The sequence below is a fragment of the Cetorhinus maximus genome, chromosome 21 (assembly GCF_964194155.1).
Source record: "Cetorhinus maximus chromosome 21, sCetMax3.hap1.1, whole genome shotgun sequence".
Lineage (NCBI taxonomy): Eukaryota > Metazoa > Chordata > Chondrichthyes > Lamniformes > Cetorhinidae > Cetorhinus > Cetorhinus maximus.
The window spans coordinates 96,016,510-96,033,671 of NC_135899.1; the positions used below are offsets into that span (position 1 = coordinate 96,016,510).

General features: G+C 40.6%; 1 protein-coding gene across 2 annotated transcripts in view; it reads right to left on the bottom strand.

The window, feature by feature from the left end:
- The window catches only part of LOC144696159 (importin subunit alpha-7), a 79,860-nt gene that overhangs the window by 40,192 nt on the left and 22,506 nt on the right, over positions 1–17,162 (bottom strand). For both annotated transcript variants that reach the window (XM_078567519.1, XM_078567518.1), the window contains exons 5-9: positions 5,650–5,781; positions 4,601–4,689; positions 4,001–4,100; positions 3,615–3,778; positions 2,839–2,917 (exon numbers count right to left, since the gene is read on the bottom strand). In XM_078567519.1, the coding sequence (XP_078423645.1) occupies positions 2,839–2,917; positions 3,615–3,778; positions 4,001–4,100; positions 4,601–4,689; positions 5,650–5,781 (564 nt within the window). The remainder of the gene's footprint in view (positions 1–2,838; positions 2,918–3,614; positions 3,779–4,000; positions 4,101–4,600; positions 4,690–5,649; positions 5,782–17,162) is intronic.

The following is a 17,162-nucleotide window of genomic DNA, read 5'->3' on the forward strand; positions in this document are numbered from 1 at the left end:
ACATCTGTAATTATGGGTGACTTTAATCTGCATGTAGATTGGGCAAATCAAATTAGTAACAATACCGTAGAGGAGGAATTCCTGGAGTATATACGGGACGGTTTTCTGGACCAATACGTTGAGGAACCAACTAGAGAACAGGCCATCCGAGACTAGGTATTGTGTAATGAGAAAGGAATAACTGGCAACCTAGTTGTGCAAGGCCCCTTGGGGATGAGTGACCACAATATGATAGAAATCTTCATCAAGATGGAGAGTGACCTAGTTGATTCTGAGACTAGGGTCCTGAATCTTAATAAAGGAAGCCATGATGGTATGAGGCGTGACTTGGCTATGATGGATTGGGAAACGTTACTTAAAAGGGATGACGGTGGATAGGCAATGGCAAACATTCAAAGAGCGCATGGGTGAACTGCAACAATTGTTTATTCCTGCCTGGCACAAAAGTAAAACAGGAAAGGTGGCCAAACCATGGCTTACAAGGGAAATTAGAGATAGTATTAGATCCAAGGAAGAGGCATACAAATTGGCCAGAAAAAAACCAACAGGCCTGAGGATTGGGAGCAGTTTAGAATTCAGCAAAGGAGGACCAAAGGATTGATTAAGGGGAAAATAGAGTACGAGAGTAAGCTTGCGGGGAACATAAAAAACTGACTGTAAAAGTTTCTATAGATATGTGAAGAGAAAAGGATTGATGAAGACAAACGTAGGTCCCTTACAGTCAGAAACAAGGGAATTCATAATGGGGAACAAAGAAATGGCTGAACAACTAAATACATACATTGGTTCTGTCTTCACAAAGGAAGACACAAATAACGTACCAGAAATGTTGGGGAACAGAGGGTTTAGTGTGAGGAGGGGAACTGAAAGAAATCAGTATTACTAGGGAAATGGTGTTGGGGAAATTGATGGGATTGAAGGCCGATAAATCCCCAGGGCCTGATAATCTACATCCCAGAGTACTTAAGGAAGTGGCCCTAGAAATAGTGGATGCATTGAATGTCATCTTCCGAGATTCTATAGACTCTGGAACAGTTCCTACAGATTGAAGGGTAACTAATGTAACCCCACTATTTAAAAAGGGAGGTAGAGAGAAAACAGGGGATTATAGACCAGTCAGCCTGACGTCGATAGTGGGGGAAATTCTAGAGTCCATTATGAAAGATTTAATAGCTGAGCACTTGGAAAACAGTGGCAGAATCGGACAGAGTCAGCATGGATTTACGAGAGGGAAATCATGCTTGACAAATCTACTGGAATTTTTCCAGGATGTAACTAGTAGAGTTGATAAGGGGGAACCAGTGGATGTGGTTTATTTGGATTTTCAGAAGGCTTTCGACCAAGTCCCACATAAGAGATTAGCGTGTAAAATTAAAACGCATGGCACTGGGGGTAGTGTATTGAGATGGATAGAAAACTGGTTGGCAGACAGGAAACAAAGAGTAGGAATAAACGGGTCTTTTTCCGAATGGCAGGCAGTGACTAGTGGGATACCGCAGAGATTGGTGCTGGGACCCCAGATATTCACAATATATATTAACGATTTAGATGAGGGAACTAAATGTAATATCTCCAAATTTGTAGATGACACAATGCTGGGTGGAAGGGTGAGCTGTATATTGGCCTTCATAGCGAGACGATTCGAGTACAGGAGCAGGGATGTCTTGCTGCAATTATACAGGGCCTTGGTGAGACCACACCTCGAATATTGTGTGCAGTTTTGATCTCTTTATCTGAGGAAGAATGTTCTTGCTATAGAGGGAGTGCAGCGAAGGTTTATCAGGCTGATTCCCGGGATGGCGGGACTAACATAATGAGGAGATTGAGTCAATTAGGATTATATTCGCTGGAGTTCAGAAGAATATGGGGGGATCTCATAGAAACCTATAAAATTCTAACAGGACTAGACAGTGTAGATGCAGGAAGGATGTTCCCGATGGCGAGGGAGTCCAGAACCAGGGGTCACAGTCTGAGGATACAGGGTAGACCATTTAGGACTGAGACGAGGAGACATTTCTTCACCCAGAGAGAGTGGTGAGCCTGTGGAATTCGTTACCACAGAAAGTAGTTTTGTATGTAAAACATTGTATGTTTTCAAGAGGGAGTTAGATATAGCTCTTGGGGTGAAAGGGATCAAAGGATATGGGGAGAAAGCGGGAGCAGGCTATTGAGTTGGATGATCAGCCATGATCATAATGAATGGCGGAGCAGGCTCAAAGGGCTGAATGGCCTACTCCTACTTTCTATGTATTGTGTACAGTACTGAATTCCTTATTTAAAGAAAGGTATAAATGCATTAGAAGCAGTTCAGAGAAGGTACACTAGACTAATACCAGGAATTGGCGGGTTGTCTTGAAGAAAGGTTACACATGTTGGGTTTGTGTCCTCTGGAATTTAGAAGAATAAGAGGTGACTTAATTGAAACCTTTAAGATCCTGAGGGGTCTTGACAGGGTGGATGTGAAGAAGATGTTTCCTCTTGTGGGAGAACCTGGGACAAGGGGATCACTGTTTAAAAATAAGGGGTCGCTCATTTAAGAGATGAGGAGGATCTTTTCTCTGAGGGTCGTGAGTCTTTGGAACTCTCTTCCTCAAAAGATGGTGGAAGCAGGGTCTTTGAATATTTTTATGGCAGAGCTAGATAGATTCTTGATTAACAAGGGGGTGAAAGGTTATCGGGGGTAGGCAGAAAATGTGGGGTTGAGGTTACAATCAGATCAGCCATGATCTTATTGAATGGCGGAGCAAGCTCGAGGGGCCGAATAGCCTACTCCTGCTCCTAATTCATATGTTAGCATGTATGTTCGACTCCAAATGCACAAGTCAGTGATGTACTTACCTGTGTCTGAATATCATCACCTGTTACTATGTTACCTACAGCTCTCAATGCAGGTGAAGCAACTTTGTAGTCATTATGCCTATGAAGAAATTCACAAAAATGGCTGATCAGAAATTATATATTCAACATATCACATTTAATGGTATTTCTCATAAGTCACAGCAGGCAATTTTAGCATACTTTGTTCAGAAAGCCTTTATGGTTTAAAAAAAATATCTGAAAAGAGTGATCAGTACAGCACGTCAGTATTCCAACAATGCAAACAGTAGCAAGCTACAGGTCAATTCATGAGATAGGAAATTGCCAACCCCTGTACCACTGTAGATGTTGAGAGGGTAGTTGCTTCCCTATAAAGCATTCATAACCCACATCACATCAAAATTGGCAGTGGTAAAGGCATAAATGCAGGCTATCACCTCTGACATGGAATGTATGTAGAAGGGAAGATATTAATGGAATAAACACAAGAAAATGCACACAATGTACCTTTACAACCTAACATGTTATAAACAGAACTTTGTGACTTTGGTCTTTGTCTTTGGACTTGGTGATTTTGTGACTTAGTGAAAGGGCAATAAATTGGCGAACCATTGTGAACTGTGACAATTTTTTTCTCTTGTAACTTATAGTTCTGTTTGTCTATCAATTAAAATTAAAGTTTCTAATCTTTGGCTAAAACCTGAAACTTTTGAAAAGGTTTAAAACTGAGCTCTTGGCACTCAAATCCATGACCACAAAAGATATACAGATGGTGATCTCTGTGCAAACATACTTACATTAAGAGTTCCACCAATCGTCGGCAAACCCCAGAGTCGATAACAGCCTGAATTTTTTCATTGGGTCCATCTGACAGGTAAGATAATGCCCAACAAGCATCAGCAAGCAAGTCAGGATCACTGCTGAACAGTAGCCTGGACAACACAGGTAAACAGGGGGATACCTACAAATAAGAAGTAGAGACCTTTATATTTCAGCTGTTTCACGAATTAAAGAGCAGCTAAATTTAATAACTTGAAATTGCCCACCAACACGGAATAGTGTTCTGGTACAGTTACAAATCATAACAGCTGGAAAATATGGACACTACAACCGATTGGAGCTAAAGATCAAAGTGATATACATTTTACACAACTGCAAGGACCATGTAACAGAGGATATTTACCTTCTCAAAATCAGGAGATGGATTTTTGCCTCTACACAAGTTGGACAGTGCCCATACAGCATTTCTCGTCATTGAGAGTCTGTTAGATTTTGTCAATAACCTAAAGAAAAAAGGAAAATAGAAAACAACATAAAATACTACAATACTACCCAATTCAATACATAATCAGATTACAAGTAAACCGCGAACTGCAGACAAGACCATGTGTACAGTTTTAACAGGAAAAGAACATTTCAAACTTAACATAAGGTGCATTAAAAAGAACTCAGGACCATCCAGCCTTTTACGTTTTAACGCTACTATTTTAACACATACTCTTCATTTTCACCCCTTCCCCTAAAATGTTGTTAACCTTATGTCTTTGACCAAGGTTTGAGTGCGTACAACCATTAACTGTCAATAACCATTATTCTATACGCCATTAGACTAATTTTGCACTCAAACTTTCAAAAGGCAATTTATACCTCAGTTTGATAGATTCTACAATAAGATCTATTGCCCTGGAGAGGATGGATATACAACCTTTCTCCTCCTGTTTCACTGTTAATGAAATACACATTCATATAATTATGAAAATCTCTGGAAAATACAAATACTTACTGTAACAAAGGTGGAAGAATTGCACAGTGGAGGACAAAGTCCCTGCAAACTGCACTATCACCTGCAATATTTCCCAAGGCCCATACAGCCTAGAAAAAACATTTTAAACTTTAAAGCAGAGACAAATACTTCAAGTTAAATTAACTCTCATTCTGCAAAATTGTAGAAACTAAACCATTAGCCAGTTGTCCCTTCCCACACAAGATATAATGGACTAAAGGGAATGCCTAAAACTTCTTATTCCTCAAGCACAAGCTCCCTTAACACCACACTTTTGGAGAGGTGTGAAGGCTTTGGAAAGGGTGCAGAACAACTTTACTAGAATGATACCATGGATGAGAGACTTCAGTTAGGCAAAAAAACCAGAGGAGCTAGGTTTGTTATCCTTAGAGCAGAGGTTAAGGGGAGATTTAATAGAAATGTTTAAATAATCAAATTTTTGATAAGAATGAATACAGAGAAACTGTTTCTACCAGTAGGAGGATTGGTTAACAGGGAACACAGAACTAAAGTTAATTGGCAAAAGAATCAGATGAGGAGAATTAACTTGTTTTTAAAAACATAACAAGTATTGATGATCTGGATGATGAAAATAGAGTTAACTTTCAAAAGGGAATTGAATAAATAATTAAAGGAAAAAAAATGCAGGGTTTTGGGGCAGATTTCTCAAAGAGCAGGCAGAGGCAATGAGCACAACGGCCTACTTCTGTGTTGTATAATTCTATGATCTCAAAACAGTATCACAAAGGTTTTCTGGACATTGGTGGCTGAACCTTTTGTTTCCATTGAGCAAAACCAATGCAAGTTACATTAGGAATCCATCTGCAGGTAACATACCTATCAAGATGGAGTTTCCAATTAGACACATTCCTTCAACTATATAAAATACACATTCCTCCAGCAACAGGAAGATGGGTACTGAAAAAGCAAATCTTGGTCTTTGTGGTGTAAAGATTCCAAAAAGTTTGTTTTTCATTTTCTACATGCTTCATATTTTACAAAAATACCAGATAAGAGGTAAGCAGTTAAAATGAATTATGGCATCCTACCTGTTCTTGTACATCCTCAAACTCAGAGTTTAACAGCTCAATAAAAATTGGTACAGCACCAGCTTCTATTACTACTTTGGTCTGGAGAGATGTACCTGAAGCTATATTTGTCAAAGCCCACGCTGCTTCAAACTGGAAAGGAACAAAAACAAATCAATATTTGAACTAACATTTGGGTTACATTTTCTTCTGGATGGCTAAAATAAAAAGCTCTTTCAGGCTGAATTTCTGTGTTCCAGTTTCTCCCCTACAATCTACTGTGTACCAATACATTAAATAATTTGTAAAGTACAGAAATTACACAGGGTACTTACTCATAGTTGCATTATTAGCTTCACGAAATAAGCTGCACTCCACACAGTGCACATGTATTGCAATCAAAAAACTCAAAACAGAGCTTCTTTTGATTTATTATTCAAATTACTTTTCAAGTGGGCACATCTAACTCTTCCCCTTCCTCCTCCTCCACCCATCAATCCAGAAAAGGCACTTCACCTGGTCTTAATTTATTCCAGCAACCATCAAATAATCAAGACAGTTTTGTAAAATATGAATTTACAATATGTATCTATGTGCTTTTGTGGGAATGGATGTTATTTTAAAAATTTTTGGGGGAATATTGTGTTATTCTGTGAAGGCGGCTGTGTATTTGTACATGTGTATGAATGATTTGATTAAGCTAGGGAAAAGTTACTAGAAACAGGTTGTCTGAGAAGTAAGACATGAAAGTTTAGAGGCGTTAGGTGTGCATCTGAAATAAGATATTATAGTGGGTTTGAGGTACGAGTAAATAGATTGGCTCTAAAATTTGCATTTTTAGATCAGTTGAGAGTTCATTTGATTATCAAAGGGGAGTCAGAGTTGTGAAGAAACATTTTTGCGTCCTACAGGAGTTCCATGGGTAAACAGGAGAGGGCATATTACATTTTATTGACCCGAAAGCAGAGAAAAATAAAAAGTTGAAAGATTTTAAATTTGGAAGGATTTGAGTCAAAGAGGTATGAGAACAATGGAACCCGAGATGAATGGGGTAAAAAGCTATTTTAGAGTTACTGTGGAGAACTTAGTGGTTGGCTATTGACCATGTGAGGAAGATCTCTTGAAAACAGCTCTAGACTGGGAGATGATGCAGTTTGAATCCAGAAAAGTCTTGGGCTGCAAAAAGCAGTCTTGTTCTGAAGTCTTGGATTTCCACAGCAGAGTGGAAGAGAGTTCAAGAGGTCATGTGGTATGCCCCTATTAAAGCCACAGCAGTTGGACTTGGCTAATATTACTGGATTTTTATAGTTAAACATCTACAAAGGAATGTTGCCTGGAAGATGTTTACTTGTGGGTCTGACCAAATAGAGTGTCTTTGGGGAATGTTTTATTAGACTAATTTTAACTGTAACTGTAATCTTGTGTGCTTAAGTTTTCTTTTCTTCTTGTTAATAAAAATTTTACTTTTAATTTTTAAAATCCCAAAAGTGTTACTGGACTTCTTGCTGCTGAGATCAGTACATTTTCTTCTTGTTTTCAGAATACAAAAAAAAGGGTATGGCCCAGAAGCCAAGTTTCCCTACGGGATTTGGTTTGATCAGCAATTAACATCTGCTGTGGTCATAAAATTTGGAGGCTCTTTGCAGGATTATTAATTGATTGGAATTTGCGAATCCAAGGGATACGAATACGAGAAGAACACTGAACTCATGAGTTTTGTGTTGAGGGATTTTACAGTAGTTGGACTGCAAAATGACTTTGGCAATTGCTAAGACTTTTCTGGGAGTGGAAAATGTGACTATTGAGTATTTGAAATCTCTGACTAAAACTCAGCTGAGAGTTAGCAGATATAGTGCCGGTGGAAATAAAAACTTTATTTCATAAGGCTGATATGTTTACAGTACTTAGTCAGCATTTAAAGTTGGAGAAGGGGCACCTGAAACTAGTGTCTCACAGCTAGAGGTATTAAGACTTCAGGTGCACATGAAGCAGCTTGATATAGAAAGAGATAGAGAGAGAAAGGCAAAATCTTGACTTGGAAGAGAGAGAAAAAAAGAGAAATAAAAAAACTTGAAAAAGACAGACATAGGCTAAAAGAAATAGAAATGAAAAACTTCAATGGGAAAAAGAGCAGAAAAAGGATAAGAAAAGATTACAAGAACTAGAAATGTGAAAGGTTGCAACTTCAGAGAGAGAAGTTAGCAACTGAGGAAAGAGATAGAGAGCTTCAGAGAGAGAAAGAAGCCAGACAATATGAATCGTTTTAAATGAAACTTAGAATAAAGGAAGGAAAGAAAAGATAGTGATTAAGATGGTGACTTTGATTCCTGCGATGAATTTGATTTAACTAAAAATCTTCGGTTAGTGCTTAAATTTACAGAAGATGGAATTGAAAGATATTTCGCCTCATTTGAAAAAATAGCTATGAAATTGAATTGGCCAAGAGATGCTTGGACTATAATGTTACAGTGTGTTTTGCCAGGTACAACAATGAATGTGTATGCAAGCTCATCAGAGGAACAATCTATAGACTACGAGATAGTAAAGAAGACAATATTAAATGCTTATGAGCTTGTCCCTGAAGCGTATCAGTTGAAGTTTAGGACAAGAACAGAGACCTAATCAGACTTTTGTAGAGTTTGCAAGAGGAAAATAAATTTTCAGGGATCAATGGCTCAGGGCATTAAAGTTAGACAAGGCTTTTGAAAATGAGAGAGAGGTTATGATTATGGAAGAATTTAGAAATAGCATCCCAGATCAAGACATATTTAGATGAAAGACAAAGCAAAAAGATCAGGGAAGTTGCTATTTTAGCTGACATGTATGGTATTTCACACAAACAGTTGAGTGTAGGAAAAGGGTCAGATGGAAATCGGCACGGAAATTGGAGATATAGAAAACCTAGTGATGGTAAAAGTGTTAGTGATGAGGTTCATGCTGAAGAATGCCAGTCTATTAAAGATGGAACATTGGAAAGTAGAGTTGAAGGAAGGAAACTGACATGTCACCAGTGAGATAAGGCTGGACATAAGAGATCAAATTGTTGGGAGGTTAAACAGGAGACCGATTGCAGTGATAGGAAGGAACTCAGAAGAGTTCCATAAATAAGAGTATTGTGGGCTCTGAGATCCAGGGGCAAGACAGACCAGTATTTTTTGTAAAGGTGGAGAAGGAAGACCCAGTGGTAACTCGAGAAGTGGGAATGTACTCACAACCTACTCAAGGGAGTTCTGAAGGGCAGGTTACAGAGATTGATAAAGATTTTATATGAGAAGGGAAAGTATATCCATGTTTACAGGAAGTCCAGGAAAGGATGTCAAAATTTTAAGGGACGCGGGGGCTAGCCAGTCCTTAAATGTTATGGGATAGTGCCATTTGTTGTCCAGAAAGGTTATTGCAGGAGAAAGTATTCATTCAGGGAATTCATGAAAAAGTCAACTATTTCAATGTACAAGGTAAATTTAAAAAGTGATTTGAAAACAGGAGAGATGTTGGAGTAGTAGAGAAATTGCCCATTGCAGGGGTTCAATTTATTCTAGGGAATGATATAGCTGGATCACAGATATTGACTCTGTCTACAGTATAGTAGAGCAGCCTGTTGAGACACAATCAACAGGGGTTTTACAGAAGCAGTATTCTGGATTGTTTCCAGACTGTGTGGTGACGAGGTCACAGATGTACAAATTTAAACGGGAAGAGGAAGAATCTACAAGACAGGGGGAAGTTGCTGAAATTCAGGTGGCTGGATCTATTTTTGAAAAGATTACTCAGAAGAGAAGGTTGAAGAGGATGAGGCTCAGGTGTTTAGTTCATTGAAGTTAGTGGAATTACAGCAGCAGAATCCAGACTTGAAGCAGTTATGCCAGACGGCTTATTCTGAATCAAAAGCAGAATACATTACAGAGTGTTATGCATCAAGAATAATGCGTTAATAATGAAATGGAGACCGCCTCACATTCCAACAGATGAAAAGTGAGCGAAAGTGCATCAAGTAGTGATACATCTGGGTAACAGAATGAAATTTTGAGAGTGGCTCATGAAATTCCAATGGCTGGAAAACTTGAGCTAAGGTACAAAAACATTTCTATTGGCTTAGACTACATAAAGATGTAGTCAAATTCTGTCAAACATGTCACACATGTCAGGTGATAGGAAAACCTCAAGTAGTAATTAAACCTGCATTTTTAATCCAAATCCAGTGTTTGAGGAACCTTCTAATAGGGTCCTAATTGATTGTGTAGGATCCTTCCCTAAGACTAATAGTGGAAATCAGTGCTCACTGACAATCATGGATGTGTCCACGAGATTTCCAGAAACAATACTTTTAAGGAGAATCACAGCAAAGGTGATTGTAGAAGAGTTAACTAAGTTCTTTACAAGATATGGATGACCAAAAGAAATACAGTCAGATCAGGGTTCGAATTTCATGTCACAGCTGTTTGAAGAAGAAATGGACAGCCGAAGAATAAAGCAATTTAGGTCATCAGTCTATTACCCTGAATCGCAAGGTGCGTTAGAAAGGTGGCATCAGACCTCAAAGACTATGATTAGAGCATATAATCAAGACTATCCACATGATTGGGATCGAGGGATTCCATTCTTGCTGTTTGCTATTAGGGGGGGCCCCTAACGAGTCCTTTCAAGTTAATTTTTTGGTCATGAGGTAACGGCGGGGGGGGGGGGGGCACTCAAATTGATTCCAGAGAAATTAGTGAGGCAAAATTCTGAAACAACTCTCCTGGATTATGTGATGAAAGTCAGAGAAAGATTAAGTAAGGCATGTGCATTCAGTTAAAGATATCTCAACAAATGATGAAGGAAAATGCAGATAAAAGGGCAAAGACTTATCGTTTTGTGGCTGGGGAAAAGTGTATTTTGGAGTTACTGTGGAGAGCTTAGTGTTAGCTGTTGGCTATTTAAGGAAGATCTCCCAGAAATAGCTCTAGGCTGGGAGAAGATGCAGTTTGAATCAGCCATCCAGTCAAGCCAGAAAAGTCTTGGGCTGCAAAAAGCAATCTTGATTTTCACAGCAGAGTGGAAGAGAGTTCAAGAGGTCGTGTGGTATGTGTTTATTAAAAGGCTACAGCAGTTTGCCTTGGGTAATATTACTGGATTTTTATAGTTAAACAGATATAACGGAGTATTGCCTGGAAGTTGTTTACTTGTGGGTATGACAAAGTAGGGAGTCTTTGGGGGAATGTTTTGTAGACTAATTTTAACTGTAACTGTAATCTTATGTGCTTAAGTTTTCTTTTATTCTTGTTAATAAAAATTTTAATTTTAATTTTTAAACTCCCAAAGTGTTACTGGGTTTCTTGCTGCTGGGGTCAGTACATTTTCTTCTCGTTTTCCAAATACAAAAAAGGAGTAGGGCCCAAAAGCCAAGTTTCCCTCTGGGATTTGATTTGCTTAGCAATTAACATCTGCTGTCGTCATAACATTCTTCAGAACTCAATTTTTAAAAAGTGAAGTGACACAACGCCCTTTCCCTTGTAATGAATGTAAGAAAGGGAAGAAAATAGCCCCGTCTGAAATGAAATCTATAACTTGTGTAAGTTTAATACAGTACTGCACGAAACCACACCAAATTCAAAACTGAAGTTCCTTATCCCCGTAACTATTCATATGAATCTTTTCTGCACTCTCTCCAATGTCTTCACTTCTTTGTTAAAGTATGGCGCCCAGGACTCCAGTTGAAGCAAAATTAGTCTCTTATACAAGTTCAACATAACCTCCTTGCTCTTATACTCTATGCTCCTATTAATAAAGGCTAGGATATTGTATGCTTTATTAACTGGTGTCTCAACCTGTCCTGCCACCTTCAATGACTTATGCACACATAAACCCAGGTCCCTCTGCTCTTGCACCCCCTTTAGAGTTTTGCTCTTTATTTTGTATTGTCTCTCCATGTTCTTCCTACCAAAATGAATCAGTTCACATTTCTTCACATTGAACTTGATCTGCCACCTGTCCACCCATTCCACCAAAAAGTCTAAGTTCTTTTGAAGTTCTACACTATCCTCCTCACAGTTCAAAATGCTTCCAGGTTTTGTATCATATACAAATTTTGAAATTGTGCCTTGTACACCAAGGTCTAAGTTATTAAAATCTATCAGGAAGAGCAAGGGTCCCAACACTGACCCCTGGGAACTCCACTACAGATGTTCCTCCAGCCCAAAAAAAATCCAATAACCCCGACACTGTTTCCTGTCACTCAGCTGATTTTACTTCCATGTTGCTACTGCCCCTTTTATTCCATGATCTATAATTTTGCTCACAAGTCTGTTGTGCAGCACTTTATCAAATGCCTTCTGGAAGTCCATGTATACTACATCAATGGCCTTTCCCTCATCAGCTATCTCTGTTACTTCTTCAAAAAACTCCAGTAAGTTAGTTAAAAATGATTTTCCCTCAAGAAATCCATGTTGGCTTTCCTTAATTAACCTGCATTTGTCCATGTGACTATTAGTTTTGTCCCAAATTACTATTTCTGGAAGTTTCCCAACACCAAAGTTAATCTGACTGATCTGTAGTTGCTGGGCTCATCTTCACACCCTCTTTTGAACAAGAGTAGAACATTTGCAATTCCCCAGTCCTCTGGCACCATCTCTCAGTCTAAGGAAGAATGGAAAATTGTGGCCAGTGCCTCTGCAATTTCCACACACCTCAGTATCCTTGGATGCATTTCATCCGGTCCTGGTGTATCAAATTTAAGTATAGACAGCCTATTGAATACCCCCTCCATATCACTTTAAAATCCCTCCAGTGTATGAATTACTTCCTCTTTCACCGTGGCCCGGGTAGCATCATCTTCGTTGGTAAACACAGATGCAAAGTATTCACTTAATACCTCAACTATACCCCTTGACTCCATGTGTAAATCCCATTTTTGGTCCTTAATCAGCCCTAATCCTCCTTTTACTGCCCTTTTACTATTTATATACCCATACAAAACTTTGGGGTTCCTTTTTATATTAGCTACCGGTCTCTTTTCATACTCCCTCCTTGCTTCTCTTATTTGGTTTTTCACTTCCCCTCTGAACTTCTATATTCAATCAGGTTCTCAACTGTATTCTCTACCTGACATCTATCATAAGCACATTTTTGTTCTTCACCTTAATTTCTATTTTTGTCATCCAGGGAGCTCTGGACTTGTTGTCCTACCTTTCTCCTTCAAGGAAATAACCTTGACTGTTCCTTACTAATACTGTACTTTGAAAGTAGCCCATTGTTCAGCTACAATTTTTCCTGCCAACCTTTGATTCCAATTTATTCAGCCCAGATCCATTCTTGCCCCAAAGTTGGCTTTCTCTCAGTTAATTATTTTTACCGATTGTTATTTGTCCTTTTCCATAGCCAACTTAAACCTTATGATACAATGATCACTGTCTCCTAAATATTCTCCTGATGATATTTGATCCACTTGGCCTACCTCATTCCAAGAGCCAGGTCCAGCAGTGCTTTCCCTCTTGTTGGACTGGAAACATACTGCTGTAGAAGATTTTCCTGAACCTGCTCTGCCCTTTACACTACTACTATCCCAGTCTATATCCGTATAATTAAAGTCCCCCATTATAACTATTCTATTTATTGTTGCAACTTTCTAACTTTCTTGAAATTTGTTCCTCTACATCCTTTCCACTTGGTGATCTATAGGCTACACCGAGAAATGCAATTTTAAGCTGTTTGGTTCTTAGCTCTAGACAAACAGACCCCTCTGGGATATGCTCTCTCTGGCACTACAATGCTCTTCTTTATCAATGCCGCCACTCCTTTTTTTTTTCCTTTCCTTTCTTTCCCGAATACCTTGTATCCAGGAAAACGTAATGCTCAGTCCTGTCCATCTAGAGACAGGTCATAGGCATAACATCATATTTCCACATGCCAATCTGCACCTGCAACTCAATCTTATTAACCACACACCTTGCATTCACATACATGCACATTATTACATTCTCCCCTACTCTGACCCCACCTAATAACTTAGTATTCCCTATTCTAGTACTGTCTCTCTCAGTATTCTGTGCACCTTGGTATTCCTTTCCGATATTTCCTCCTGGATCCCACACCCCTAAGTCAGTTTAAGCCCTCCCCATCGTACCACGGGAAACTCAGTCCTGGTTCTTTTAAGGTGCAACCTGCCCTGCATCTACAGATCTCATCTTCCCCAGTGCTGGTCCCACTGTCCCAAGAATCTAAAGCCCACCCTCCAGAACCATCTTTCCAGCCAAGCATTCATCTTCTTTATCCTTCTATTTCTATCCTCACTTGCATGTGGTACTGGGAGCAATCCGGAGATTACGACTTTGGAGGTCCTGCTTGCTAATTACCTACCTGAATTCGAACTGCAGGACCACATCCCTCTTTCTGCCAATGCTGTTCATACCTATGTGTACCATGATTGCTGGCTGTTCACCCTCTCCCCTCAGGATACTCTGCAGCCGTACAGTGACATTCTTGACCCTGGCACCAGGAATGCAACACACCATCCTGGATTCACATCTTCGGCCACAAAATATCTGTCTATTACCCTATCTATTGAATCACCTATTACTATTGCTCTTCCAGTCTTCCTTAAACACCTCTGTACAGCTGAGACATCCATATTGCCATGGGCTTGGCTCTCGCTCTCATCAGTATTCAGAGCTGAATACTGGTTGGAGAATGGGATGTACTGACGGAACTCCTGCACTACTTGCCTGTTTCTACTTGATTGTCTGGTGGTCACCCGTTCCCTCTCTCCTTGGATACTCTTAAGCTGCAGAGCGGCCACATCAATAAAGGTGCTATCTACGAAGTTCTCAACCTCATGGGTGCACATTACTAGTGCTAACAAACCTTTACCAATATTAATAAACCTTACTACTATTAATAAGGTTTATCAATACTAATAAACCTTACTAATACTGATGAACCTTACTAATACACTACCAGTAATAAACCTTACTTTAAAAGAAAGATTCACCAGTTTATTCCCTAGTTTAGATAAGATATAAATAGGAAATACTCACCAGCCAATCACCTAGCTGCTTCCGTGATTGATTTTTCTTTCCGAATGTGGCTCTGAATCTACAGACTGGCTACAGCTAGCTGTTTTAAGCCCCACTCTGCTCTAGTTGTTTCCAGTCACTCGACATATTCAGTATATTTTTCATATATTTCTTTGTTTTTTTAAATTCATTCACGGGATGTGGGCTTCACTGGCTGGGCCAGCATTTATTGCCCAACCCTAGTTATCCATAAGGTGGTGGTGAGCTGCCTTCTTGAACCGCTGCAGTACATGGTGTAGGTACACCCACAGTGCTGTTAGGAAGGGAGTTCCAGGATTTTGACTCAGCAACAGTGAAGGAATGGTGATATATTTCCAAGCCAGGATGGTGAGTGACTTGGAGGGGAACTTTCGGGTGGTGGTGTTGCCATCTATCTGCTGTCCTTGTCCTTCTAGATGGCAGTGGTCGTGGGTTTGGAACGTGCTGTGAAGGAGCCTTGGTGAATTCCTGCAATACATCTTGTGGATGGTGCACACTGCTGCTACTGTGCATCAGTGATGGAGGGAGTGAATGTTTGTGGATGTGACACAAAGCTGTGTGGGAGGTTGAGCTGTGAAGAGGATGCAGAGATGCTTCAGTGTGATTTGGACAAGCTGAGTGAGCGGGCAAATACATGGCAGATGCAGTATAATGTGGATAAATGTGGGGTTATCCACTTTGGTAGCAAAAACAGGAAGGCAGATTATCTGAATGGCTATAAATTGAGAGAGGGGAATGTGCAATGAGACCTAGGTGTCCTCGTACACCAGTTGCTGAAGGTAAGCATGCAGGTGGAGCAGGTGGTAAAGAAGGCAAATGGTATGTTGGCCTTCACAGCGACAGGATTCGAGTACAGGAGCAGGGATGTCTTGTTGCAATTATACAGGGCTGTGGTGAGACCACACCTCGAATATTGTGTGCAGTTTTGATCTCTTTATCTGAGGAAGGATGTTCTTGCTATAGAGGGAGTGCAGCGAAGGTTTACCAGACTGATTCCTGGGGTGGCGGGACTGACATACAAGGAGAGATTGAGTCGGTTAGGGTTATATTCGCTGGAGTTCAGAAGAATATTGGGGGGGGGGGGGGCGGATCTCATAAAAACTTATAAAATTCTAACAGGACTAGTCAGGGTAGATACAGGAACAATGTTCCCGATGGCGGGGGAGTCCAGAACCAGGGGTCACAGTCTGAGGATACAGGGTAGGCCATTTAGGACTGAGATGAGGAGAAATTTCTTCACCCAGAGAGTGGTGAGCCTGTGGAATTCGCTACCACAGAAAGTAGCTGAGGCCAAAACATTGTATGTTTTCAAGATGGAGTTAGATATAGCTCTTGGGGTGAAAGGGATCAAAGGATATGGGGAGAAAGCGGGAGCAGGCTATTGAGTTGGATGATCAGCCATGATCATAATGAATGGTGGAGCAGGCTCGAAGGGCCAAATGGCCTACTCCTGCTCCTATTTTCTATGTGGTGCCAATCAAGTGGGCTGCTTTGTCCTGGACAGTGTCATGCTTCTTGAGTATTGTCGGAACTGCACTCATCCAGGCAAGTGGGAATATTTCATTACACTCCTGACTTGCGCCTTGTAGATGGTGGACAGGCTTTGGGGAGTCAGGAAATGAGTTACTTGCTGCAGGATTCCTAGCCTCTGACCTGCTCTAGTAGCCACAGTATTTATATGGCTAGTCCAGTTCAGTTCCTGGTCAATGGTAACCCCCAAGATGTTGATAGTGGGGGATTCAGTGATGGCAATGCCATTGAACATCAAGGGGTGATGGTTAAATTCTCTCCTGTTGGAACTGGTCATGCGTGCCACACAAGTGCCAGGCAATGTTACTTGCCACTTGTCAGCCTAAGCCTGGATATTGTCCAGGTCTTACTGTATTTGGACATGGATTGCCTCAGTATCTGAGGAGTCGTGAATGGCGCTGAACATTGTGCAATCAACAGCGAACATCCCCACTTCTGACCTTATGATGAAAGGTCATTGGTGAAGCAGCTGAAGATGGTTGGGGAAGATGAGGATGCAATAGCCTGACAAAGTCATCCTCATGGAATCACATCTTACAGATAATGTCCCAAGACACAACCATCCCTGGGTTTGTCCTGCCCCACTGGCAGGACAGACCCAGCAGAGGTGCTGGCACAGTTGTATCGGGTCGGGAGGGAGATGTCCTGGGAGTCCTCAACATCAACTCCGGACCCCATTAAGTCTCATGTAACCAGGTCAAACATGGGCAAGCCACCTACCCTCCCTCAGCTGATGAGTCAGTGTTCCTCCATGTTGAACACCACTTGGAGGAAACTCTGAGGGTTGCAAGGGCGCAGTATGTACTCTGGGTGGGGGCTTCAATGTTCAACACCAAGAGTGGCTTGGTGGCGCCACTACTGACCGAGGTGATCAAGTCCTGAGGAACTACTGCAGTGATGTCCTGGAACTGAGATGACTGACCTCCAACAACCACAACCATCCTCCTTTGTGCTAGGTACGACTCCAACCAGTGG